Below are 25917 nucleotides of genomic sequence, written 5' to 3' on the forward strand. Positions count from 1 at the left end.
ATTAAGTCCATGTGTCTCTCTAAGCACAGATGTGACTTGGATAACCAGGAAATTGTGCATGGACTGAGGTGTGCACATATATGTGCATATGTACCTGAGCCACGATGTTTACTTTAGACCTAAAATAATCCTTACACTATTATTCCAAGCCAGGTCACAGTCAGTCTTTTCTGATTTCTTCTGAGTTTGCAAATAGAGTAAGCTCTATATTATGAATACATTCTATGGGTCTTTGAAAATGAGAAAGGATAGCACCTCTAGGCAGTTGATTTTCTTTATCAATTTACTTAAAATAGTTAAAAACAAAATAGAGAGTACTAATTTACTCCAGGAAATAAGAGAGATTCTTTCCTATACCATACAAAAATAAACCCCAGGTAGCTTCTAAGTAAAGGAACAAAAAGAAAAAGGAAAGGCCAAAGAAACTGGAATCTAATGTTAAAAAGTTGCAACAGCAATACTTGCTGAAAGAAAAAGAAAAAAAGGCAGCCACAGCACACACTGCTTTTTCATTAAAACACACACACACACACACACACACACACACACACACACACACGTTAAGGACAGATCTTGCCTTTGTCACTGACCCTATGTTATTATTTTCTGGAAGCCCATTCTGTTATTTCTAGAGAATGGTCTACAGTAGCTGTACTTTGGTTTTCAAATGAGTGAGTTTATTAAATATGCAGCAAGGACAGGTAGAACAAATTGCAAGCAGTAGATAAACACAGCAGATGGGCAGCAAAATATCCTCTGACCCTTGCAGCATCTAGCAGAGACCACTGAAGAACCCAGCTAGGTAAACTAACAACAATAGTAACATCAAATCACGCAACTGCAACAGCATCCATCAGGAATGACTAGGGAAACCATGCAACAGCTCCCACTGAAAAGTGGTCAGAGGGAGAACTGACTCTTCATGGCTGAGCTTCCAGTCTCTCATTCCAACAGGGACATTTTATACATTGGTATAAACAACAGTAACTCCTGTTGCACATCGTCTACTTTCTAGCTGTGCCCAAGGACATGGTGTGGTTTAACACCCTTTCCTGTCTGCTATCTCTTTTGTCTGTGTCATAGAGTTGGGTACTCAGCCTGTCCCAGAACAGGGAATTTTGAAGGAAACATGAAATAAACATAGTGGAGTCTCAGAACTTGTTCTCGGAATCCACTTTCAACAAATGCAAACAGAACATGATGGTACAATTTATGTCATGGAGTCACAGACACACAGCTCTAAGCATTCCTTACTCCATTCAAGTTGACAGTGAAACCAGCTGTCACCAGGCCATCTCTTGTCTACACACAACTACATCTGACATGCTTAGATTTCCAAGTAAAGTCATGACTGCTCTTTAAATCACTCTTCCACAAACAATTGAAAACATAGATTATTTCCATAGGATAGGTGGGAAAATCCCTTGAGGAATACTTGATCTTTTGATATCCTAGAACTTAAAATGACAATAACAGAGTTTTTATAGCTAAGTACCAATTCAATCAAAGTTTTAATACAATGTAAGAAACATAAAACTAGGAGGGAAAAAAATCTTGTTTTGTGTTTGTTTTGAAAACTTTCATGACTGTGTCCAAAGGATACATCACTCTGAGCCACCAAATACCTTCACCCATCACCAAACTCAGGGATTGCTGTGCAGCCTCTAACCTCAAGAACCCAAGGGCTCACATGAAAGTGATTCTGTTGACTCTGTTTACCTAATTTCAGGTATAGAACAGAGTCTTCTGTGAGTCGGGCTGCTTGCTTGCTTGCTTGCTTGGGTTGGGTTTGAGACCAGGTGTCATTATATAGTACAGGCTGGCTTCCAGCACTTGATCTTGCTTTACCAGCCTCCCAAGTCCTGGGATCCCATGCCTGGCTCCTTCATGTCTACATTTAATCTTTATTCAAAATATAATTCATGGACCAGTACCACTTTCCTATTCTGTCTATAGTTGCCATATCATAGAATCTACTGAATCTAATAAGAAAATTCTTGATTTTCTATTAGATTCGTACACTCCTTAACTTCTAATGAAAGAAGCAGCCTGCAAAAGATTGGAGGTTTTTCTGTCTGGACTAGACATTAAGTTTTATAATAATTGGAATTACTTAGGCATTGAAAATACGCTGTGTTTCTTTCAGAGAGATTGGTTGAGAGTCTCCGTTTGCCCCAGGTGCCGACCCTTCACTCTCAAGTGTTCCTGTTTTTCAGAGTGTTACTTTTAAGAATGTCTCCACAACACCTCACCTCACTCTGGCCTACCATGATCACAGAACTTGTGAGTTAGTTTTATGAGGTTATAAATATAAACTGAAAAACAGTGTGACTAATTACCAAACGTTTTTTAGGTGAAAACTAAACTCAATATTATCATGGCAGTGTCTAAATTGAAAATAATAAAAACAAGTCAGATTCCATGCGCCTAAGTATCTCATGCCTCGAGTTGTGTAGGTAACCAACTGCCTGTGAGCCTTACATGGCTCATCCAGTTTAATGCTTGCTCTCTTTGGCACATTTTTTGGCTTTGTCGAAGCCAACGAGACTAATGGCCCCTGCAATCATAGCCCTGCTGAGAGACAGTTGATCTGTAGCACTAGTCTGATGCAAGGCATATACTCCACTTCAAGTACAGCATACTTCCCAGTTAAGCTCACATCGGAGATTGGGCAGACTTCCTAAAGTAAACCCTCCCAAGCCCCACTTCCACCAAAGATATGGTGAGAAACAATGACACAGCCAATTGAACGGGACCATTTCCTTCCCTGTCTCCAGGTGCAGGTGTTCTTACTGATGGAGCAGGAGCTCACTGCTGATGAAGATATTTCACGGTAATGTGTGCTCAAGTTGCCTGAAGTTACTCAGGAGAGTTCAGGCACCCCACTATCCACACACTTCCATTATTTGGGGCTAGAGAGATGGCTCAGTGGTGAAGAGTGCTGACAACTCTCTCAGAGGAGCTGGTTCAATTCCCATCACCCACATGGGATTGTCTGTACCTACAGTTCCAAGGGAATTGACACATGGTGCACAGATAGAAATGCCGGCACAACTCCCATACACATAAAATAAAATAAAATCTTTACAAAATGAATATTTCCATTATTTAAGTTTGAATATAATTGTCTTTAGTCAGGAAACATAATAGATTATCACTATTTATGGCTGTCAGCCTCTACACAAAGAATCCACTTAATATAATTTAGTGTTATTTCAACTACATTAGTCATGTTAGTTTTGGAAGTTTAGATCTAGTCTCTAAAACTTGGGATACATAATAAAATCAGTATGGCAGGTAACCTGTGACCAAGGTATCTATAGATCTTCCAGAATGTTCCCAGTTGAGTGTACAGTAGCTAGCTCAGTGTGTAATACTTGCCATGTGTGAGGACCTGAGTTCTATCCCTGAACACATGTAAATGTGTAGGTGTGCTTGCTGGAGAGATGACTGAGCAGTTAAGAACTCATGTGCTCTTGCTGAAGACCAGGGTTCAGTTCCCAGCACGCACATGCCAGTCACAGCTATCTGTCACTCCAGTTCCAGGGGATCCAGTAACCTCTTTTGACTCCTACAAACACCAGAGATGTATATGGTGTGTGTGTGTGTGTGTGTGTGTGTGTGTGTGTGTGTGTGTGTGTGTGTGTAGAGCCAAAAATTCTTACCCAGAGAATGAAAACAGAAAAAGGTGGCAGTGGTTCGTGCATTTGCAGTCATGTCTGAAGAACTGGACGAAGCTGGTTACTGGGACTTACTGCCCAGCCAACCTAGCCTACTTGGTAAGCTCCAAGCTAATGAGAAACTCTGCCTCATAAACAGGATATATATAGTGCCTGAAGAGTAACGTTTCAAAATACAGTGTAGTTGTGATCACTGATTCCTGCTCATCAGTGTGGCTTTGGAACAGACAAGTTAATCTTTAGCATTTCCAGGACTCCTGTGAGCCAAAGGTTCTGATGACAGCACTGTCTGGTTACAGGACGTCAGGGCCGTCTGCTGCTGGTCTGGAGACAACCTATACTGGAGGTAATGGCTTCTCCACATCATATAACAGCCAGAGGTGGTTAAACCTCTATCTCTCTGCTTGCAAGTTTTTGGATTTGGCTCTGGCATTGCCCTCTGAAAATCTTCCTCAGTTTCAGATGTAAGTAAAAGCAAGGCTATTAAATGGGTATTTTTCAAAATACATTTGGTCACTGATGTACAACCTAAAGTTTTTTGTGTAGGTTGAAGTATTCATAAGTTTCCACTAAAACCTTTCTGCATTGGAAAGAGTGGAGCAGCAGTTATTAGCACTAATGGTTGCTGTGGATATGTTCCCACCTAGAAGTGGGGCAGTGGGGTGCAGCCTCAGAAGCTATAAGGTCAGTGGAGGGGACAGAGCCAAACACATGAAGGAAGTTATGAGGAAAGCATAAGATTGCTGCCGACTTTGAGGTTCAGAACAAGTCCAGGAAGGAGTTGTAAGCAGAGATGGTACAGAGCTAGATGCTCACTCTGAAGACAGGCAGGACTGGGGCTGATCTGTCTGAGGTGTTAAAAGATCTGTCCTGCTGGCGTTCGTGTGAAAGGAGGGGCTACAAAGGGACTCTACTATGTAAAGCATCGTAAAAAAAAGAGCATAGATGTAACCTAAGATAATGTGAATCCACTGAAGCATTTAACAGATTAAGTGATATTATTAGGCTTGCATTTTAGAAAGTTTATCTTCGCTGTGTAGTGTGGAAGAAAGCATAATAAATAAAAAGCTCCAAGATAGTTCAAACAGCATTTGTGCCTGCTTTTATTTTTTGGTGGAGTTGTCTTAGTGCTGGGGATGGAGTCCAGGATCTTCAGCATGCCAGGCAAGCACCCACAACCCTTGTGACTTTGGTAGCAGTTTGTTTCTGAAAATCAGAGGGTTGAGTCCAAAAATATGTGCTTTTCTATGCATAGACTCTCTGGAAGGATACATACAGTACAAGAGCCTAGCAGCCCTGACGGTTCCTGTAAAGGAAAGTCTTCCTTCTAGTATATTTTTACATGCCGGAATAATCAACTTTGTTGTAGTGCAGACAGCAGTTTCCTTCTGAGTAGCCTGACTACCAGTCAGCAAGAGACTGAGGCAGGCGGACTGCAAGCTTGAGGTAGTCACTGCAGCAACACAATATATTCTGTCTATTAGGGAAAGAGGAAACTTTTTTAAAACTGGTTTTGCTAATGAGTAAAATGGTGGTGAGTGCATTACAAGTTGTCCTATTATCATATAACGCTGGGACAGTCGGTTTTGTTTTGGGGTTTTTGTTGTTGTTGTTTTTGTTTGTTTGGTTGGTTGGTTTTTTTTCAGCCAACGTTTCTCTGTGTAGCCCTGGCTGTCCTGGAACTCTATTTGTAGAGCAGGCTGGCCTTGAACTCATAGAGATCCCCTGCTTCTGCCCCCTCCCCGAGGGCTGGGATTAAAGGCATATGCTACCACCACTCAGCTTCAAATAATGAATTCTGCTTTTACTGAGTAAAGCCTGGCTCAGCTGGCTCTTAAGTTTGCATGTAGTGGGGCCATGGTCTTTGTACTAAATGATGTAGCTTATCTTTGATGACACAGTGTGTGTTGTGTTACTAATATAAGCCTTCTCCCACTGGTAGGTACCGATGGGCCTTTATTCCTGAAGCTTCAGATGACTCGGGCTTAGAAGTCAGAAGGCAGGGCATACATCAGCGAGAATTTAAGCCATATGTGGTTCGACTAGCAAAACTTCTTCGGAAGAGGGCAAAGGTACCAAAGTTTAGGAGGGTTCTTATTATGTTATTGTTGTTTTCTGTTTTATTGTGTATTCTGTAAATGTGCTAGTAGTAAATGCTACATTCATGAGTCAGTCACTAAATGTTTACTAAGTAATTGCCACATTAAATGTTACATTTGTAAATCATTTACTAAATGTTTCTTGTAAAGCTCAGAACATTATCAAGTTTATTTGGAAAATAAGTTCTTGGTTTTGAAGATTTATTTTTAAGAAATCTGTTTGTCATACTCAAATTTTAAAAAAGATAAAGAAAATCTTTATTAATATTATTTTTAAATTTTTTACTTTCAAAATGAGTGAAACCACTGGAACCAGTGCTTGTAAGTACTCTTGAGAGTTTAGTGTGCTCAGAGTCAGGTTGATGCCATGATGAACACAGATGTGAACTGACGAGAGCTGTGCTCAGGGGTGACTGCAGAACAAGCCTGTCAGATTAGCCTCAAAAAGGAAATCAGAAGCTAGGCGTGGTGGTGCACGCCTTTAATCCCAGCACTTGGGAGGCAGAGGCAGGCAGATTTCTGGGTTCGAGGCCAGCCTGTCTACAAAGTGAGTTCCAGGACAGCCAGGGCTACCCAGAGAAACCCTGTCTCGAAAAACAAAAACAAAAAAAAAAACCCAAAAACAAAAACAAAAAACAAAGGAAATCAGAAAATGAAAAGATCAACACATAATAAAGTTTCAATAAACTTGACAGAAATACTTTATCAAAATTGAATTAGCTAGATAGACTTCTTTAATAATATTTCCTAATATTTTCTATAAAACTCTTGTTATGCCATGTTTCAGTTTTGCATATCCACCCTACTGCTGCTCCCTGTAGTTTTAGAAACACTGCTGAGAATAAAGCCATCTACTAAATGTGACTACTAATCAGAAAGTTAGTGGAAGAACTCAAAAATACAAATGTCTAAAACATTTTTTAAAAAACCATCTATATAAAGGAAATCAAGAGAAAATGAGAATTACCAAAATCTGTCTCATGAATAAAGTGTAGAAGTTAAATTCTGTAGTTTATACATGCCTTGAATCCTTTATAATTAAGTAAGGATCAGGCTAACCTTCGGGCCAATCTTGGCCCTGAAGCAGAGGGGTAAATGAAAATGGCATTTCACCATTGGGCCTGTGTTAATACCTGTCTAAGTGCAGAATCTTAACAGTACATAGAGTTAGGGCTCATGTGAGACCAGGTCTGTGTGAACTCACACGATTTGTTTCAGCAGTAATGAAGCTGTACTCGATTCTCTACAGAGCAAAAGGGAAGAAAGCAATTAGGAGCTTTACTTAAAGGACATGAGGAACTTGCTTCTTTAGGAGCCAAATAAAAGGACAAAGTTATGGACCAAAAGTCCATCCAGGACTTAAGGACAAAAGCATTCCTTTTTTGTCACAGGATTTGAGGAGGAAATGCAGATACAGTGACCATTCATACGACTGTAGGCCTGTGCCCTCTGCTGTCCTCCACAATGACCACAGATACGGCAGCCATCTGCACCAGAAAGGATCTCCCATCCCCATCCCTTTAAACAAGGCCTTCATGGCCAAACACACTTGTTACTCGAACAGGGGCTATGAGTTCTCCTCTTTCCTTCCACAGGACGAGGAGGACTTTAAGATTTTGGAGGGATTGGAGATGGCCAAGCATCAGGTGAGGGTGGCTATTGATGCATATGATATGGCAGCAAAAGCAATGACAGGTAAACAGGAAGGAAGGCACACACCTGTAGACTTGTGAAGTCAGAGGAGGAAATGGTCATATGGAGATATTTGGTTATTTAGTATGGAGGGCAGGTACATAAGAACAAAAGACCACTGAAACTGTGCTTTTCTTGGTTAAGAGCTCAGGGCTGTGAGGGAAGGGTCACACTTTTAAAGGAAAAATCTCCATAGGAATATAAAAAGTAATTTTACCATGATTGTCTTGTATTTCAAAATTAGCTATAAAGGCTGTAAGCATCATTTACTTTCTTTCAGGATAAATTGATTTGATTTGGTTTGATTTTTAGGAGACTAGAGGCAATATGGTAAACTGTGTGACAGCATTTGTTAATAATGAAAGTCCATGGTTAACTTTTCATTTAGATTGGCGGCTAAAAGGCTTCAGAACCAGTGGACTTCGTCAAGTCTGCAGTGAAGACTTGATGCTGGCATTTGTCTCCACTTCTCACATAACATACGTTACCTATTAGTAACAACTCCTTTTTGTGTTTTGCAGAAAAACCCAGAGGAAGACTGCTCGGGGAGGACACTGGGCTGGGAGCCAGGGCACTTGCTGCTGACGCTCTGCACCATGCGCAACATGGAGCAGCTTCTGCCTTTCTTCAATGTCCTCAGCCAAGTCTTCAACAGCAAAGTCACAAGCCGCTGTGGCGGACACTCAGGGAGCCCCGTCCTCTACCCAAACTCCTTCCCAAACAAGGACATGAAACTGGAGAATCACAAAGCCTTTTCCAGCAAAGCCAGGCAAAAAATTGAAGAGATGATAGAAAAGGACTTTCTAGAAGGAGTCATAAAGACTTGACCACCACCAGTGGTTCTCCAGAGCCTAAATGGAATACTTAAAACACACTGCTGAGTTGTATAGTTTCTTTTTCTTTTATATATATATATATGTGTATATGTAACAAAGCATTATTCAGGTTGTATTTAATTTAAATATTTGTAAATAAGAGCTTATGTCTGAATGTGGCCTGAATCAAGTTTAAATATATAGGTGGCTCATACTGATGATGGTGCCTACAAGGTCTATATTTGCATATATAGTCCATTGTTTCACTGTCTTGGGTTGTCTTAAACCTGCAAAATACACACCACGTTTTCTTTTTTCCTGCTTGGTCTCAAGCCTCATTTAATTGTTAATTGTTGTTTTTCTTCTTTCTGTGGTTAATAATGTCCTAGTATCAGAATGGTCACTTGGTTGTCAGAGGCTTCAGGTATCAGATGGAGCTGTGTCCCTTCGCTGAGCACTAAAGAGTAGCTGAAGCCTGGACCACACACTCTAGTGGGCACAGCACAGAGCTCTGCCAGTACAATGAAAGATGGGCCACCTGCCAGTTCTGATGCTGCTAAGCAAACCAGTCAGTCATTTCTTCCTCACATTGAGATCCGCATGGGAAATTGGTTCATACGAAATCTCCCCATTTGAACCAGGTAGGTCAGTGCTACAAAACATCTTGGTTAGGTAAGCAATCGAAAGGGGCTGCAAAGAAGTTAGTAAAGTTTAATTTCCCAGTACCCTTCATGAATTCACTTCATACCCTGTAAAATTAATGACACTTGAACTATTAAAACTTAATACAGATTAAAATCAGAGGTAAGCTTCATTCCCAAGTCTAAGATTTTGAGCTTCTAAACATTTTTTTCCTGGTAGCATTTAAAAACCTATCTAGAAATAATCCATTAACATGCATGACATGTTGATGTCATGATTACAAATGCCCTAGTACTGCCAATATTATAAAGTGTTATAGAAACATTTTAGAAGTCCACTTCTCCAGAATATAAAATTTATCTTCAGAAAGTTGGTTGTGGTCTTTCTCCAATGCCTCCAGCCAGCTGGAACACCAGCAAACTCACTTCATAGGCAAGCCTGTCTGCGCTTTCCTGCAAATCACAGTAAAATTAAGTGAGACACAGTGCCTGCAGCCATTCCTGGCTGTCCTAGGGGATGCTTCCTGACTTTGTTTCACAGAAGTATTCAAATAACTTCTTTTTCATCTTTCAGTAATAAGGTTCAAAGCCCATATTTAAAATGGGCTGGATTCTTCTAAATAAGATTTTCAGTTCTTGAGTTTATAAGTTATTCCAAAATTAAGTAACTTAAAAACCAAACCTCCCTAAGTAATTCTTAGAATTTACATCACATAGTCATTGCCATGTAAAAAGTAACTGTTTATCTCCTGAGTCCGCATTCAACCACAGTATACATAAAGAACAAATGATGAAAATGCAGAAACAGAGTAATAAGAATCTAGAGAAAGATTTGAACAGTAATTACAAAGTCCAGAAAAAAAAAAAGCAAGCATTCAGTTAATTTGGACATACTAAAACTGGCTGCTTCTACAAACTACAGTTCTAAAGAGGAAAAAGAATAATCTATAATACATTAAAATTAGCACATGTCAGACTAAACTAAGGATTTATTAGTTATTCCTGTACAGCCAGAACACACCCTCAAGAATCTACAATAGAGAACACTGTTTGGGAACAAATTAAAGGGGTATAAACTGGACCTCCCACTGAACTCAGTAACTTTTCAATCTTCGTATACTAAAGGGCTGTATTCACAGATCCCAGAGGGGAAAGCCACAGTGAGATCCAAACACAAATAGTGTTTTCTCCTCGCCTGTCTTCCTCCTTGATTCAAACTCAATAGATTGATGCCAGCTTACTTGTGAGTTGGCTTCTGCATATACTCGGACAATGTCTTCAGTACCAGAGGGCCGTACAAAAGCTCGGGCAAGTGTGTATTTCTTCACCAGGTCATTGATTGCCTCTTGGAGTCCTGGTGGAGTGACTGCTTGTCTCTCAGCATCCGTGGTGCTAATAACTCTCCTGTCCGCGACCTGAGCAAAAATATGCTGTATGTGTTACTCTGTTATACTCACTTTCAAAAGCTTAACCTGTTCTAAATAGTCTTGCCAGAGAGTAACAGACTGGCGTTTCAGGTTGCCACACTACAGTGTGCAGCAGGGAAACACCAGAGCAGGTGAGAAGAAACTGCAATAATAAAATTTCCTGTTTTATTTTTCATTTTTCAAGACAGTTTCTATCCATGACTGTCCTGGAACTTGCTCTATAGAATGGGCTGGTTTTGAACTCAGAGATCCGCCTGCCTCTGCCTCCTGAGTGCTGGGATTAAAAGCATGCCCCACTACTACTGGGTGCCATGTAACTTTAAACATTTATACAACTACTTAAAACTTCTTTAGTATACAAAAAATTACCTTTAGCCAAACAGAACATTTCCACATACTGTCTCAGGGCTACCATTAAAATAATAGCAATAACTACTGTCTGGCCCCAGGACTTCTACGCCCTGTAAGAAGTTATAAGAGAGCTGTACTAGGAATCTCCTAAATAAATGAAAGGCAAATCCTCAGCTCTGAACTCTGGCTTTCCTAGTTCTAATTCTCTCTCATCAAATTCTGTTGAAGTGTGTGTCGACTGATAGAAATATGGGCTCATCTGACATGCGTTCAGAGGATTCTCTGCCTTAGCGTACAGGTTCTGCTGCTCCACGCCTCGGCCAGGAACGTAAAGACTGAGGCCTACCTGGGGCTGCAGGAGACCTAGTCTCAAAAAAAGAATGTAAGCTAAAACTTAATTCCAAAGTAACATTTTCAGTTAAAATGATAAGGTTATTGTTCTCAGTTCTGCCTCAAAATAGTGTGGACTTGGATGTGAAAACAAGTGAGCAGGAAAGCAGAAACCTGTTTAAGCTGGCTACATAATTTTTGTGATTTTGTTTAAATTGGTTCATATTTTTAAGTGATGCATATTCACACATAATCCCTTCCATTCTATAAAGTGGGAGTATAGAATAACTTCTTTTTTAAAGTGTGAGGAAAACAGTTGTGATAAGCCCTTACTTCCTAAGTAGAATGTACATATAGTGAAATATAACCCACTCTGGACACACTTGGCATGGGAAGACTGGAAGAACAGCTACATTCAAAAAGGTGGTTTCACACTCTCTTCACCTTAACTTTGAGTTGTCTGTTAGGAAGATCGACATAAATAGCATCCCACTGCTGTACAGTCAGCCCCTTCAGAGCCAGGATAGCCTCAATCACCAACATGTCAGAAATAGCATCTCCAGCTGCCTGCAAGATTGGGGAACAAAGCATATAAACCAGCCTGAAGTAAATCCCATATGAATACTGTCCACCTCGGAACCCAAGCTGCGCAGCATGAACCAGAGAGCAGAAAATAACATGAGCACTGAGGAGATACACAGCAGTAGGGAAGATAACAATGACAGGTAAGATGACTAAACCAACTCAGGAGAAACATATAAACTGGATAAAGGGTCAGTCCCGACAGCTTATGATTCAAATACTTTAAGTAGATCTCTTGACAGCACTAAGAGAAAATGACCTTTGGTTCAAGATACACATGAAGTTAGAGCCAAACTCTTAGCTTTTGTTTCATTTGTAAAATGGAAATGATGACCTTGCTTCCTGCATTACTGCAATGATTATAAAGCAAGATGGATAAAATGGCCAATCCAAACCAGACACTCAGATGCCATTGTCTTTCTGGACTTGGACGTTGCTCTTCCATTGACTTATAAATAAATGTACCTTGCTCAAACATGTAAATGTTATAGAATTTTCCCAAAGTTGTCTTTGAAAAGATAGCTACACACAAGATATATAACTCAGTAGCTACTAAGTATACTTGAACTTACGTTTTCTTAATAAAATATCAAGAAAAGGAGGCATATAAAAATGTTCCATTTCTAGTCTAAGTCTTAACAGTGGACAACACAGTTAGAAACAAACCACCAAGCCAGGACTCTTCCACGTTTTATATAACTCTTTGTTCGTGTCTTAATGTTAACTCATACACAGACAGCTCACCAGCTCTGACCTGGTTGAATAAGTCGATGATGCTCGCAAGCGTCCTGGCTGCTTTTCCTTTTCCATCGTCTAGTTCTTGGGCTAGTCTTTTTATCTTCACTTCAACTGCTTCACTGAACAGTGCCTGCAGTGGAAGCACATGAAGTCAGTCACGGACTCCAGGTTACCTTCCATTCCTAGAGAATCTGGAGAAACTGAAGTAAAGATAATGGTACCCTTATGTCTGCCAACAATATCAAATCAGAGCACAAAAGGTATTACTAAGGAAACAGTTTATGGATTATAAAAGTAACTTAACAGAGAGCACTACTGCTTGACAAAAACTAAGACATGTGAGCTCACCGTGTTCTCCACGCACATCTTGAATATGCAGCAGGTACCTCAGAATGATATACGATAAGCAACATCAGAAAGAGTTCACTGCATTTCTCAGTACAGCACACAGGGTCAGATACTCATCACCATATACATGTTGAGGCCAGGATTGACCCTTCAGATAGTCATCAAGGACTGTTTTGATTCAGGGTCTTCCATTAGAAGGGCTCACTGATTAGGCTAGCTTGATTGGTCAGTGATCCCCGGGGATGTGCCTGTCTCTGCCTCCCCAGCACTTATCAAACTCCAGACCTCATGCCTGCTTCCCCAACTGAGCTCTCCCTAGCCTCATTCTTCATACAAGATCATTATAGTTTTAATTTGTTTTGTTTTGGTTTGGTTTGGTTTTAGACACGGGGTTTCTCTGTGTAGCCCTGGCTGTCCTGGAACTCACTCTGTAGACCAGGCTGGCCTCGAACTTAAGAAATCCGCCTGCCTCTGCCTCCCAAGTGCTGGGATTAAAGGCGTGTGCCACTGCCCAGCATTTTTGTTTTTTTGTTTTGTTTTCATTATAGTCTTAAAAAAGAAATTTTACAGCATCAAAAAGTATACATTGATCATGTAGTTTACTCCTACCTAGACATTTAACAAACTAGAACTCCATTATCAAGAAAAGTGCCAGCCAGGGCCAGTTGACATCTTGAAGAGAACTTACTGTTCCATGCCCGTTCGCTTCAAAATAAACTCCGATGTCAAACTCTTGAGCCTTGTGATGCAAATGTTTAACACCAGTTTTGGTGCAATACACAGGTACCTACAACACATTAACGAAAGACAATGGCAAATCAAACACTTATTATATCTATTATTCCAAAAATAAAGAACAAAATCTGGACCCTCCCTCTGGTGCCAAAGAGGCCACGCGGAAAACGCCTGCAAGTAGATGTAGCATCACCTGTCTTCAGAAGTTACCTTAGCTGCAGTCTGGAGGAAAGGGCCTGCTTTCCTTTTCTATGAAGGACCAGATGGTAAATATCCTACACTATATATGCTATATGGTCTTGCACAAACATTCTGAAGTGTACGGAGGCAGCCATAGACCTCATGTAAACAAATATGCAGGATTCCAATGTGGTTCAATTCCAATAGAACTTTTATAAACAATGGCAAGCTAGATAGAGTCCGAAGATTATTTCTTGCCAACTATTTATTGGCTTAGAAAGTTAAGAAAGGCCAGTTGGAGCCGGGCGTGGTGGCGCACACCTTTAATCCCAGCACTTGGGAAGCAGAGGCAGGCGGATTTCTGAGTTCAAGGCCAGCCTGGTCTACAGAGTAAGTTCCAGGACAGCCAGGGCTATACAGAGAAAGCCTGTCTCAGAGGAAAAAAAAAAAAAAAGAAAGGCCAGTTGGGGATGGGTGTGGTGACACACACTTTTGATTCCAGTGCTCGCTCAGAGGACAACTACAGAGTGAGTTCCAAGAATACAACCAGGGCTGTACAGAGGAAACCCTGTCTTGAAAAATAAAAATTAAAAGAACAATAAAAGGCCAGTTAGACTTTCAAGACTGGTCATAGACAGTAGTAGTAAGTAACCCTGACTTATTAGCAGCAGTGAATAGGCTATGAATGGTAGACCCAACAGATTTAGGAAAAACTGACCAACAGAAACAAAACTACAAAACAGATATTAAGTAAGGTCAGCATTTGTTACTTGAGAAACCATAGGATGGCAAAGGCCAAAAGTACTTAATCCAAAGGGAAAACGGGTTGAGGAGTAAATAGCTTTTGAAGTGTAAACGGAATTTCCAGCTGAATGCCCTGGTCATCATAGCTGATGACACTAGAGGGTCACATAATGACACTAACTCATGTCACATTACTGCACTTCCCAGAATGTGTCCTAGAGCCAAGCACTAACCCGTGACAGGCCCTGGAGTGAAGCTGCTATAACCTTGTATTTAGAGTGGCGCAGAGCCAGCAGCCTTGGTGATGTTTGGACCATCTACTGTTCTCTTAAACTGCAGGAAACCCACAGCAAACTTCACTTCTACTTTTTTAGAAGATTGACTACAGATGAGAGCAGAGGCCCAGGCATTCCTTGAAGTCCTTCACCTGCTGTATTGATTCACTTCTCTGCCCAGAGCCCACAGGAATTCAAAGTGGTTTTCAAAAGGCTCGAAAAATTTAGCCACTAGTGAGATGGAGAAAACCAAACAGCTTCCAACTTGTCCAGGAACCCCAGACTCTGAGCAGGCAGTGTGGTCAGAGACTGGTTCTGTGGCAGATGTTGGAAAAACAAGTAGAAGCAAACTCCCCGTGCACCCAGAAAGGCTCTCCTCCAAAGTGTAAGGACATAGGCCTGTGAAGCAAGATCATGAACATGTCAGACAGGGTGCTAAGGAGACTACTGCAAGGACAGGAAACCTTCTCCACCCCTGATCCAAGACCCAAGCAGACACATTCATTTCACACATACTGTCTGCACAACAGAGGGTTACTCATAATGATCCTCTCGCTGCTACCTAAACTCTGTCAGGCTCATCTGAGCACAATCATACATCAAATGGGCCTTGAGGTCAGAAGCCAGCCGAAGGAAGTCAGTCACTGGGGGACCCACTTTTCTACCTTCACTTCCTGAGTGACCCTGTCTCCAGCCGCCTCACACTCCTCCTGCTCCACCTTTCCCATTGTGGGCTATCTGCCTTCACAAGGAGGTAGACTATGCCCTTCCTCCCAAAGGTGCGTTCCAGGTCTTTGATCATCACAATGAAAAACTCTAGGGGCAAAAATGGGTTTGTGTTTGAAAGAGGTATTTCCAGGCCCTTACATGTCCATGAGTTACAAATGTGACTCAATTAGCCTTTTAGAAGGTTTGCATTCATTATAAGCTCTTGGAATTCACAGGGTTTTGATACTACGGCAAATGCTCCAAGGTGACAGCCTTCCTCCCTCCCTTTTGCACCAGAGATGTCAGAGTCTTTTGATCCTCGTCACTGTCACCTGGACAGTGGCTCGGATTCTGGCTCAGCTTCGTTCACTGATCACTCTATAATATCATTATTTTCCTTGGGGAATTATCTTACCACACTATTCAGAAAAGACCCCAAACAGCATGGCTACCTTCATAACTTCTTCAAGGTACCGCGTGGAACTTCCATTTGCATATGCTGTCTGTACGACTCCGAGGTTCACACTTTCTCCAATCTAGAATGAAACTGTGATGGTTAACTCACACCAAAGGCATGGGCACCTCTGAGAGTTGTAACACACTAGAAACTGCCAGTTCTGCCCTGGCTTGGTTTAGGCAAAAAATGGCATTCTAAATGGAATTATTTACTACCAGGAAAAAAGTCTAAAATATCTGCAAGCACTGTTTTAATGTGAATCCTCTTTAAGATAATCTGTGATCTCTGTAAATTATTAATAGCCTTTTCCAGATTAAAATTTCCAACCACAGTTTTATACTAGGTTCAGAGAGATTTCTAAAAGAGGAAAAAAATACATTACCAAACTTGTCATAATAACAAATAATTATGTCAGATATTATTGTTTATAATTTTATACTTTACAGTAATGATTGACTTCTTATTAATGCATGAGTTGTCAGTTTTAAAGAAAATATAACTTCACAAAGCTCCATGATAAAGCCAAGCCAGTATAAAGAAAAGAAGCATGCATACAATCATCTAGAATATTCTCTCTACTACAGTCACAGCCAATGTCCCTATGTTGAAATGGCCGCAACTCCCACTTGTTTTTGTTCTCAGGCCACAAAACTCAGGAACTCGCTATACCCAGTGGTGCTGAGGCCCTCAGTGACTATAATGCACCTCACCTCCAACAGTAGCTCTTTAAGGAAACTGCTAATTAACGTCGCTATCTTGTCTCCATCTATGAGATGAAAGTGACCATCTGCATCACAGTAGTAATACACGATCCTGTCCGCATCCCCATCGAAGGAGCAGCATCTCTCACCGGACTTCATTTCAATTCCTAGCACACAGGAGGATTTAAAGTGCATTTCAGACTAAGAAATGAGAATAAAACTCACTACATAAAATATACGATGTTTCTCTAACGCTCTTAACTATTTTTTTTCAATATAGCAGATCAAAATCAATATTATGTGCTACAGTACAGGACATCCACTATTTCAAGAGATGTTTTAAAAAGATCCCTTCCGTGCCAGGCGGTGGTGGCACACGCCTTTATCCCAGCACTCGGGAGGCAGAGGCAGGCAGATTTCTGAGTTCAAGGCCAGCCTGGTCTACAAAGTGAGTTCCAGGACAGCCAGGACTGCACAGAGAAACCCTGTCTCGAAAAACCAAAAGCCAAAAACAAAAAACAAAAAAAGATCCCTTACAAATAACAAACCAATGCCCCAGTTTTAAATACTAATGTCCACTTGGCCTACTGGTACTCTCTCTGCAGACAGATCTTACTGTGTAGCCCAGGCTGGCCTCCCAACCAATAGCCACTTCCCTGCGTGTTGGGATTAAAGGTGTGCCACTTGGTGAGCTACTGGCGCTGGTTTTGCAGGTCAGATTCTTGCAAGGCAAATTAAAAAACAAAAACAGCAGTTGAATCTATTCATGCTGACATGTGCTATTCTACTAGAATGAAACTTTATTAACCAGTTGGTTTGGCTAGACAAATTTCTCATATAATTTTTTTGAAAGTTTGGGAGATTTCTAAACATAACTTAGAACCATGTTGTCCTTTACATATGAAAAATAAAAATCAGAAATAGGTAAGTTATGAGCTCTGAGTTAATTCTTTTCTGTTTTGTTTTTCAAAACAGGGTTTCTCTGTGTAGCCCTGGCTGTCCTGGAACTCACTCTGTAGACCAGGCTGGCCTTGAACTCAGAGATCTGCCTGCCTCTACAGCATCCTCTTGAGTTCTAGGATTAGAGGCGTTTTATCTGCTTATACTAACAATAACAAGAAATGCAGGTAAATGGGACCACAGATTGTAACTTCCTTGAGCTCACTGAGGATTTCATACACTCACTGAAGCTTCAACTATGATACCAGAGTTATCAGAAAATCTTGCTGCCCCTTAGCCACGCACGCACGACAGCAGCAGAGACAAAGACAACTGGGATGCCTAAGAAGACCCTGTTAGCCTGGCTGTCTTTAGGTCCAAACACAGCCTGGAGGGCTTGGGTCTCCGACACAGAGAAAGCCACAGAAGTGGAGACCTCAACAGACAGATGGATGGAAGTCTGGATCTGAGGGCAGGTAAAGTAATATCAAAAGAAGCACTACACTGGCAAGGTTGCATAAATCAAAGTTCTTAAGGCCGACCACAGAGAGGCACGACAGTCCCCACAAGAGAGGCCAATGCAGGGCAGCTGGAGAGTGGGGCAGCTGGTTTGTAATGTGTGGGGATAGATGGTTGACGGTGTCGGGAGAGGAACAGCTATTCAACAGTGAAGCAAAAATGCAGCTGAGCACAGGCTCCGCAGCCCAAACCATCCATGTGGCTTAACAGAGAGCATCCTAGAGTCTAACGGGGCATCCCACCGCTTTACTACAGTTAAAACCTTAAGGCACCTCTTCCTAATATTCCCATGCAGGAAACACTGAGTCCGCCAATGACTACAAGGCACCCTTCCACTCCCTTTCTAGGGAGTCTAGAGAAAACAGCAATGGTAGCTCCCTGGACGTGAGCCACTGGCAAAGCCTGATGGGAAGAGGATTCCCATCCCAAGGCAACCACCCTGGTCAGAGTAAATGAGAAAGGGTGCACGGGCCACCTGCGTGCTGACAAGGCACCTGATTCTGAGGAGCTCTCAGTCTAAAGTGCTCTTTTCTGCCTGTCCTTGCAGCAGGAGCTGACCGTGATCTGAATGCCATTCATGAGTGGGAAGATGTCTAAGGACCCAAAGGTGGCAGAGCCAGGACGAGTGGTGTTGACGCTTCAGTCGGAGGCAGCTTAGCTTTCAAGACACATACCCTGCTGCTATGACATACCCTGTGGGGGTTTCTGTTGACTTTTCACAAAGTCAGCACCGCACAGGTGATTGAGCCGCCCTTGGGTCCCATCATTAAACAGCAGAACCGACAGGCCCCGGGAGAAGTAGTGTTCCATTTCTCTTAGCTTCAAGGCCCCTATGCCGTTGGCACAGTCAACCTTAACTGACCTCTTTACATCTCCACTGCAGGAAACCTTTAATAAAAAAGACACAAGGAAAGGAAACATCAAGTCACCAAAGTGGATGCATGCATGCATGCATGCATGAAAACATCCTGTTACCTCCACGCAGCTGTGTAATTTAAATCAGAAGCCATGTACATACAGTCAGGATTACATAACAAATAACCTGATCGACACAGCAGCAGCATCACCGAATGAGCATCTCACAGAAAGGAAGCTACATCTGAACTGAACCCCAATGCAGCAGGACCCTCTAAAGCATGGGTCTGTTAGAGCCATTTCACTGTGCGAGTGGGCACACGGGTGTCTGATTACACTAGCCAGTCTCTGCAAGGCATATGTAGATATCACCAGGCATATCTGGGGACATTTTTTGTTTTATAATTGCCAGACTTTCACCAACCTCTACACCAAAACCTGAGTTCTATAAGAACCAGCCAGTGGATCACACCCTGCACGTTTCTAGGGTTGACGAGCCAATCTACCTAAATCAGCCAGTGGCATCTACATTATAACCAGGTTCATCTCAGTGACCACTGATAACCACAAGCAGGGACACCATGAGGTCTCCCAGGGTACGCTCACCAGTACACACAGATCAGAGCCTGGGCTCTGACAGAGAGAAGCTGGAGGTTTGGGCTTAGAAGAAATGGTAAACTATGTAAACCGGGCTGTTGGCCAACTGAATTACTTTATTCACCTGTGCAAATTCTAATCCCAATGGGAAAATGTCTCACCTGATTCGTAAGGTCTACGAAAGCCTTGGAGAGCTTCTGGCAGTAGCCTTCTACGGTGGCCTGTCCATACCGGCCTCCGGAATTCCGGCAATACACCATGTAGTGCAACTGAGGTGTCGTCAACAGGCCGTAATCTGCCACACACACAAAAGGCATATCGCTCGCTCACTTCTTAGGAACCAAAGCAGCTCACATAAATTCATACCACAAGAATGTTAGACCCAACCAACCCTACCCCCACCCCAGAAAAAGCACATCTCCTGAGGAGGAAGAGATTGCCAGGAACCTCCACTAACCCGCCTAGAACCCGCCTTAACCTTCCACAAAGGTCAATCACTTGGAGCTCAGAAGCCCGGTTCCAGCTGAGTATGGGCTCAGATCTCCACCCTCTGTCTGTAACGCAAATCCACTTCCTTGCCCACCACTGTGCTCTTCTGGCCCCACCACCGCCAATCCCAACCAACCTCTACCCCATCCCCAATAAACCTCTTTCTACCCATAAGTTTGGTGATTCAATAGTCTGAACCATGGCTTATACCAGGATCTCAGAAAACAAAAATCACAAAACTTTCAAAATATCCAGATGCACAAGTATCCACTGATACTGTGATAGCTAACATGTTTTTAATTTTAGTTACTGGGGTTAAGAAATCTATAAATCAGAAACCTCGGACTTGTAAGTTCTTCTTTCCCAAGGACAGGTAACTTCCCAGAGTGCTCAGGGCTGTTCACGTAATGGCGTGGTCTGATACAATTTTAATGAAACTGTTTTTCATGTAAGATAACAAACATTTCTGTACACAACCTTGCTTGTCCCATAGCATGGACGTATGTAGCCTTGTGGGTTTTGCCTTTATAAACCCCTGACTAGTATATATGGGTGCTACACCGTGGGAATTCCAAATCTCAGGTGTAGACCTGGTACCAGTATATGAATAAAGCTGCTGCTTTTTTTTTTTTTTTTTTTTTTTGGTTTTTCAAGACAGGGTTTCTCTGTGTAGTCCTGGCTGCCCTGGAACTCACATTGTATACCAGGCTGGCCTTGAACTCAGAAATCCGCCTGCCTCTGCCTCCCAAGTGCTGGGATTAAAGACATGCCACCATGCCCGGCTGCTGCTTCTTTTAAAATTTATTAATGGTCAGGCTGATGAATCTCTGAACAACCCTAGACCCAAACAATATCATAAAGACATGTCCTGTACCTGCCTGATCAACCTAGAGACCCAAAAGTTATTTTTCATAGCTCTAACCTTAACCAAATCCTGAAATCCTTTGAATTCAAGAAGTTTCATGGTTTCGTGTCTTTACTCAATTCTTACACAGAGGTTACTGCATATGCCAGAATCGTCTCCCTGGTCTCTTTTCCTTTCAATTTCTGTCTCTATACAATAGCCAGTAGAGGCTTGTGACGGTTTGTATATGCTTAGCTCAAGAACTGGCACCATTAGGAGGTGTGGCCTTGTTGGAGTAGGTGTGTCACTGTGGGTATGGGCTTACGACTCTTATCCTAGCTGCCTAGAAGCCAGTCTTCTAGCAGCCTTCAGATGAAGATGTAGAACTCTCAGCTCCGCCCATACCATGCCTGGATGCTGCCATGCTCCCACCTTGATGATGATGGACTGAACCTCTGAACCTGTAAGCCAGCCCCAATTAAATATTGTCCTTAGAAGAGTTGCCTTGGTCATGGTGTCTGTATACCAGGTATTGTGGGAAAATCTAGCAGGCAAAAGGTGTCACAAGCAAAAAGATTTAATATGCTCTGCCTCATGGGTAAACTGTAATATTTTTGAAAGTTAGTTATCTAGGAATTCATTTCTTAATTTTTATTGATTTGTTACTTCCAAACTTTAAGTATGTGTTACTTTTGAAATTTAAAAACAATTTCTCAGTGACTAACCTAGAAGTACATACCATGGAATTGACCTCCTAAAACAGTCACGCCATCTATCACAGATTGTGAAAGTTTCTCACTGCTGGGCCTGCGAAAGGAAAGAAAGCAAGCGGAGTTAGCAAACAGGAAAGCAAATGGAGAAAATGTGTGCTGAGAATTTCAAAATAATAACAGGTTCATGGTATCTGAAAGCTAGCAACTCTGACAAAAACAAACAAACAAACAAACAAACAAAAACCCACAGGTAAATTATAACATTCGCATGGGTGCCTTTGCATATATGGGTGATTTCTTAGAAAATTCTGGCTTTCAAATTTACAGACTACAGAGAGCCAGTCAGGTACAATGATGCAGACCTCTAATTGAAGCTGACGCACGAGGATCACTAGGTTCGTGACCTACTTTCAATACAGAGTTCAAGGCCAGCTTGGGTAATTTGTGAAAATGTATCAGAATTAAAAAGGGGGCCAGGACTATAGCTGAGTAGAAGTGTGTTTTCCTAGCATACACGAGGCCCTGACTTTAATACCCAGTGCTGGAAAGAAAAACAAGAAAGGGGTGGGGGTATACAATAGGGCTTGAGGAGAAGGCTCTTACAGAGGATCTGAGTTCAATCCCCAGCACCCACATGGGCAGCACAACTGCTTGTAACGCAAGCTCAAAGACATCTGATGAAACACCTGACCTTGTCTAGCAAATCCACATCCACACAGACACACAGACACACACATAAATAAGCAATAATAAGAATATTTTAAAAGATATAAAGGATATAACTTGCACCTAGTTTGACTATAGCAGCATGCATCTTAGATAATAATAACAATCAATACTGAATGCACACAGTGTAGGCATATGGGGGTCTTAAAACTCCTGAGTGCATAGAACCTGGTTTTCATTCTATAAAGTCAGAACAGATTACTCATCTACCTGACAAGCAAGCAAAGCATTGTATAACTACTGGTAAAATAACTCAAGGACATAAATCACTTAGCATTTCTGCTGCCTATGGACCTAAGGAGAGAGTGGTGTCTGCAAAACCTTCTAGTAACAAGACACTGGGTAAAAACAAAGTCCCAGCTACCAGGAGAAGAATAAGAACATATCCTTTGAAGAAGACGTAGACGAAGCCAGAGCTTGCATAAAAGAGAAAACTATTGTTTCAGGGTATACATTTAATCCAATGTCACAAAACAAAACAAAAAAGTAAGCTTTCGTAAAGGCAGAAGGTGCTGAACGTGAGGAACACATGGACTATAAAATATTATTTCCAGTGAATTCCAGAATGGAGAAATACAGAAAATCTCAACCCGCAACAAATTACAAACAAAATCTTCAAGTGTGATTTGTTAAAAACCATCATGTGCTCTGGCTCTGCAGAGGGGAAATGAACCTACAAGTGTCACACTCACTGCATGTTTCCAACATGCAAGGACATGGCTACGGAGCACAGATGATTTCATGGAGCTCTCACAGAAATGCTGACTTGGCACCATCATGCTTGAGGAGATAGAGGCTTCCAAAGACTACCAACCCGATCACATTATGTGAGCGTTAAAACTGTGGGGACTCCAAACCCAAACTTAGCCTCTGTGTGCCACTTAAAAAGGAAAGCAGAGAGTGGTGCGTGGCCTGGGCCTCTCCTAATCCTGCCTTCCCACTGATGGGATGGCTCCTTCAAGGATGTTTACGCTTGCACAGACAGACAACTCTCATCCTCACCTGGTGTCTCTGGCAATGACTACGAAGGCGGTCTGTGTCAGATCCACAGCTTCTTTCTCCACGATGGCAGCAAGCACTTGCCGCACGTCCTGCTCCTCCGCACTGGCCAGACAGGTGGCATGCTCCTCCCAGGAAGGGGCCAACATTTCCCCCAAAGGATCAACCAATTTCACACCATTGTCTTCCTTAAAAGAGAAACAAACCTTTGCTGTCGTTCACCCAGCTCATGGCTGAGAACTGCCCTGGGTACCAGCTGGCCCCAAGTCTCCATGCACTGCCCCTTCAGTTCCTTGTGACGATAACATTACTGATAAAGTGTCTCCATCCAAACTTGGAAGGACACTCTGTTTTTTCTCTAATCTGGACACTCTCCAAGAAAATAGCCTCATCCCATTCATTCCCTCCACACCCAGCTCAGCCTTGAGCTGCACAGCAGCAGCAAGAGTTGTTTCAAACCCAAAGGTGTGGACAAATAAGGAGGCAGACTCCCAGCATTGAAATGTGGACTTTGAGCCAGTGATGGTGGCACACACCTTTGATCCCAGCGCTTGGGAGGTGGAGGCAGGAGGATCTTTGTGAATTTGAGGCCAGCCTGGGTCTGCAGAGCAAGTTCTAGGAAAGCCATGGCTACATAGAGAAACAGATAGAAGGGGTGAGAGGGAAGGGAGGGGAGGAGGGAAGAAAGAAGGGAAGGAAGGAGGGAGGAAGGGAGGAAGGGAGGGAGGGAGGGAGGGAGGGAGGGAGGGAGGGAGGGAGGGAGGGAGGGAAAGAATGTGTGCGCCCGCCTTTAATCCCAGCACTTGGGAGGCAGAGGCAGGCAGATTTCTGAGTTCGAGACCAGCCTGGTCTACAGAGTGAGTTCCAGGACAGCCAGGGCTATACAGAGAAACCCTGTCTCGAAAATCCAAAAAAAAAAAAAGTGTGTGGACTTCAGTTCAAGATTCTTAGACACTATAGCTTAGTCTTGTAAATAAAGACAGCACCTTGTTACCTCAGGGTTATGTGAGGCCGTAACCATGACTCCAATGGTAGATCTTGTTTGCTTTGACCGCAGGACAGCTAGCAATCCCATTCGAAACATGATATGATCGAGATGCTGGGCATTGGTCCGAAATCCAGCAGTCCCATACTGAAGAATGAGCCCCTGGGGCTTGGCATGGAGTGCCGAGCGCTTACACACAGCCTCCAGATCCATGCCTACAAGAGTAAGAAATAAAAGAAGGGAAAGCTTTCAAGTACTGCTTGGTAAACTGCCAACTCAATGTAGCACATTTGTTTCAATGGGACCCTCTCCAGAGAACCACTTTTGGGAAGGCAGGGAAGAGAAAAGGAGACCCTGGAGTTAAAATTACCCAGAAGCCCCTGCCTAAACCATACCCTCCAGGACAGACTCGGGAGAGACACCAGCCACTGTCCACTCCTATTCCACTCTGTCTTCAGGATGAACTGTCCTAAAGTAATGCCATCACACCATCATTTTATGTTACAGAAGGGTCAACTCCCGGTGTGGGCCTCGGTTAATCATATAAAGTCTGGTGTGCGGCCAGTGAAAGGCTGAGGCTGAAGGTCAGAAACCTGGAATCCGTGTGGCTCTTTTGCTGTTCCTCTCAAGCTAGAAAGAAACAGTCCCAAAAGAAAAACAATGGACAGTCATTTCCTCTGGTCTGAGACCCAACCCCACCCCCACCCCCATCAGCTAGGCCATCTCACAGAAGCCTCACCAATCTCCATAAAGACAGGCATGGCAGCCTTCTAAAGTAACATCAAAAACAACTAACATCTACCATGCTACTTCCAACCTGTCATTTAAAAACAAGTGAGTGTGGGATACCTCCAATTCATTCAACTCGGGTTTTCCACTTCGGCCAGCGGTGTATTTGCAGAGCCACAAACTGTACTTCCTGGGTCAGCTCTATCCTAGTTTGCCCAGAGAGGGGGTGCTGTCCCTCCGCTAACAGCCACACCTCCTCGCTTTATTGTCCTTCCTTGCTTCTATACACAACACTACCAGAAGTGTGGGGAAATGTTTGCTTTTCTCCGGTTAGTAAAATAGATCATTCCCAAGCTACTTTAGTTATCAAACTTTTGTCCACAAGGACGAATATAATTTTGTAAAAAAAAAAAAAAATGACCCGTTGGTAATGTATCCCTATTATTCATAGGGGCGTCAACCACTCCTACGAAATTCAGAACTCTCAAAGGAAAATCACAGTCATAGAACAACGGCATGCTTCCACCCTTTAATGCATTTGGAGTTCTCGAACTAATTTCGATTAGGTATGGCAATGTTTATTAAAAGCCCTAACAGTGTTTGCTTCTTTCATTCAAACTGCCACCCTTGGGGATGCATCCTGCTCCGAGCTACTGATTGACTCGCGGCTCCGCGCACTACAGCGCGAGGACCTCAGGCACCTGGGCCGCGCGCAGCGTTGGATAGGTAGGTCCGGCAGTCATGCCCCAGCCTCAGCTGCCGATGAACCCCCACCCACAGCGGCCCGGCATTCTCCACGCCCGCTCACCTAGATCTGGAGCAAGAACGTTCTCTCCACAGGCGAGACGCGGCCGCGCAGTGCGCACCAAACCAACTCTCTCAGACCTCGCAGACGTGGCCCAGCTTTGCTTCCGGCCCGACGCCCCGCCCACACCAATCACAGCCCGGAAGGGCCGCTGAACCCGCCCCTGCACCACCAAGCCCCGCCCCGACCAATCGCGGCGGGTTGGTGTCTGTGG

The 25917-nt window shown here is 42.8% G+C and overlaps 2 protein-coding genes across 20 annotated transcripts in view; one reads left to right on the forward strand and one right to left on the reverse strand.

Annotated features, from left to right (window-relative positions):
- Positions 1–9783, forward strand: part of Dop1a (DOP1 leucine zipper like protein A) — an 88666-nt gene extending 78883 nt beyond the window's left edge. For 7 of the 16 annotated variants that reach the window (XM_017313433.2, XM_006511236.4, XM_006511237.4 and 4 more), the window contains 6 exons: positions 2147–2283; positions 2778–2833; positions 3980–4144; positions 5623–5752; positions 7375–7425; positions 7993–8603. In XM_017313433.2, the coding sequence (XP_017168922.1) occupies positions 2147–2283; positions 2778–2833; positions 3980–4144; positions 5623–5752; positions 7375–7425; positions 7993–8298 (845 nt within the window). In that variant the 3' untranslated portion in view covers positions 8299–8603. Of the gene's footprint in view, positions 1–2146; positions 2284–2777; positions 2834–3979; positions 4145–5622; positions 5753–7374; positions 7426–7992 lie in introns of all 16 variants that reach the window. The other 9 variants (XM_006511239.4, XM_006511240.4, XM_030244420.1 and 6 more) reach the window with 5 other exon arrangements.
- On the reverse strand, positions 6453–25855 carry Pgm3 (phosphoglucomutase 3). Of its 4 annotated transcripts, none has more exons than NM_028352.4 (13): positions 25707–25819; positions 24179–24384; positions 23188–23372; positions 21486–21553; positions 19575–19708; positions 18654–18849; positions 16513–16670; positions 15798–15881; positions 13392–13490; positions 12372–12485; positions 11480–11602; positions 10169–10342; positions 6453–9380 (listed from the first exon to the last, which is right to left on the reverse strand). In NM_028352.4, exons 2-13 carry the CDS (start codon positions 24380–24382, stop codon positions 9291–9293), a joined length of 1629 nt encoding a protein of 542 aa, NP_082628.3. In that variant the 5' UTR covers positions 24383–24384; positions 25707–25819; the 3' UTR covers positions 6453–9290. The 4 variants fall into 4 exon arrangements, 3 of the variants coding, with proteins under 3 accessions (NP_082628.3, NP_001157218.1, XP_030099867.1); XR_003947761.1 differs by having other exon boundaries at positions 8978–9380; positions 15761–15881; positions 25707–25855; NM_001163746.1 differs by lacking the exon at positions 11480–11602.
- Positions 25856–25917: the final 62 nt, after the last annotated feature.

The sequence above is a fragment of the Mus musculus genome, chromosome 9 (assembly GCF_000001635.26).
Source record: "Mus musculus strain C57BL/6J chromosome 9, GRCm38.p6 C57BL/6J".
NCBI lineage: Eukaryota > Metazoa > Chordata > Mammalia > Rodentia > Muridae > Mus > Mus musculus.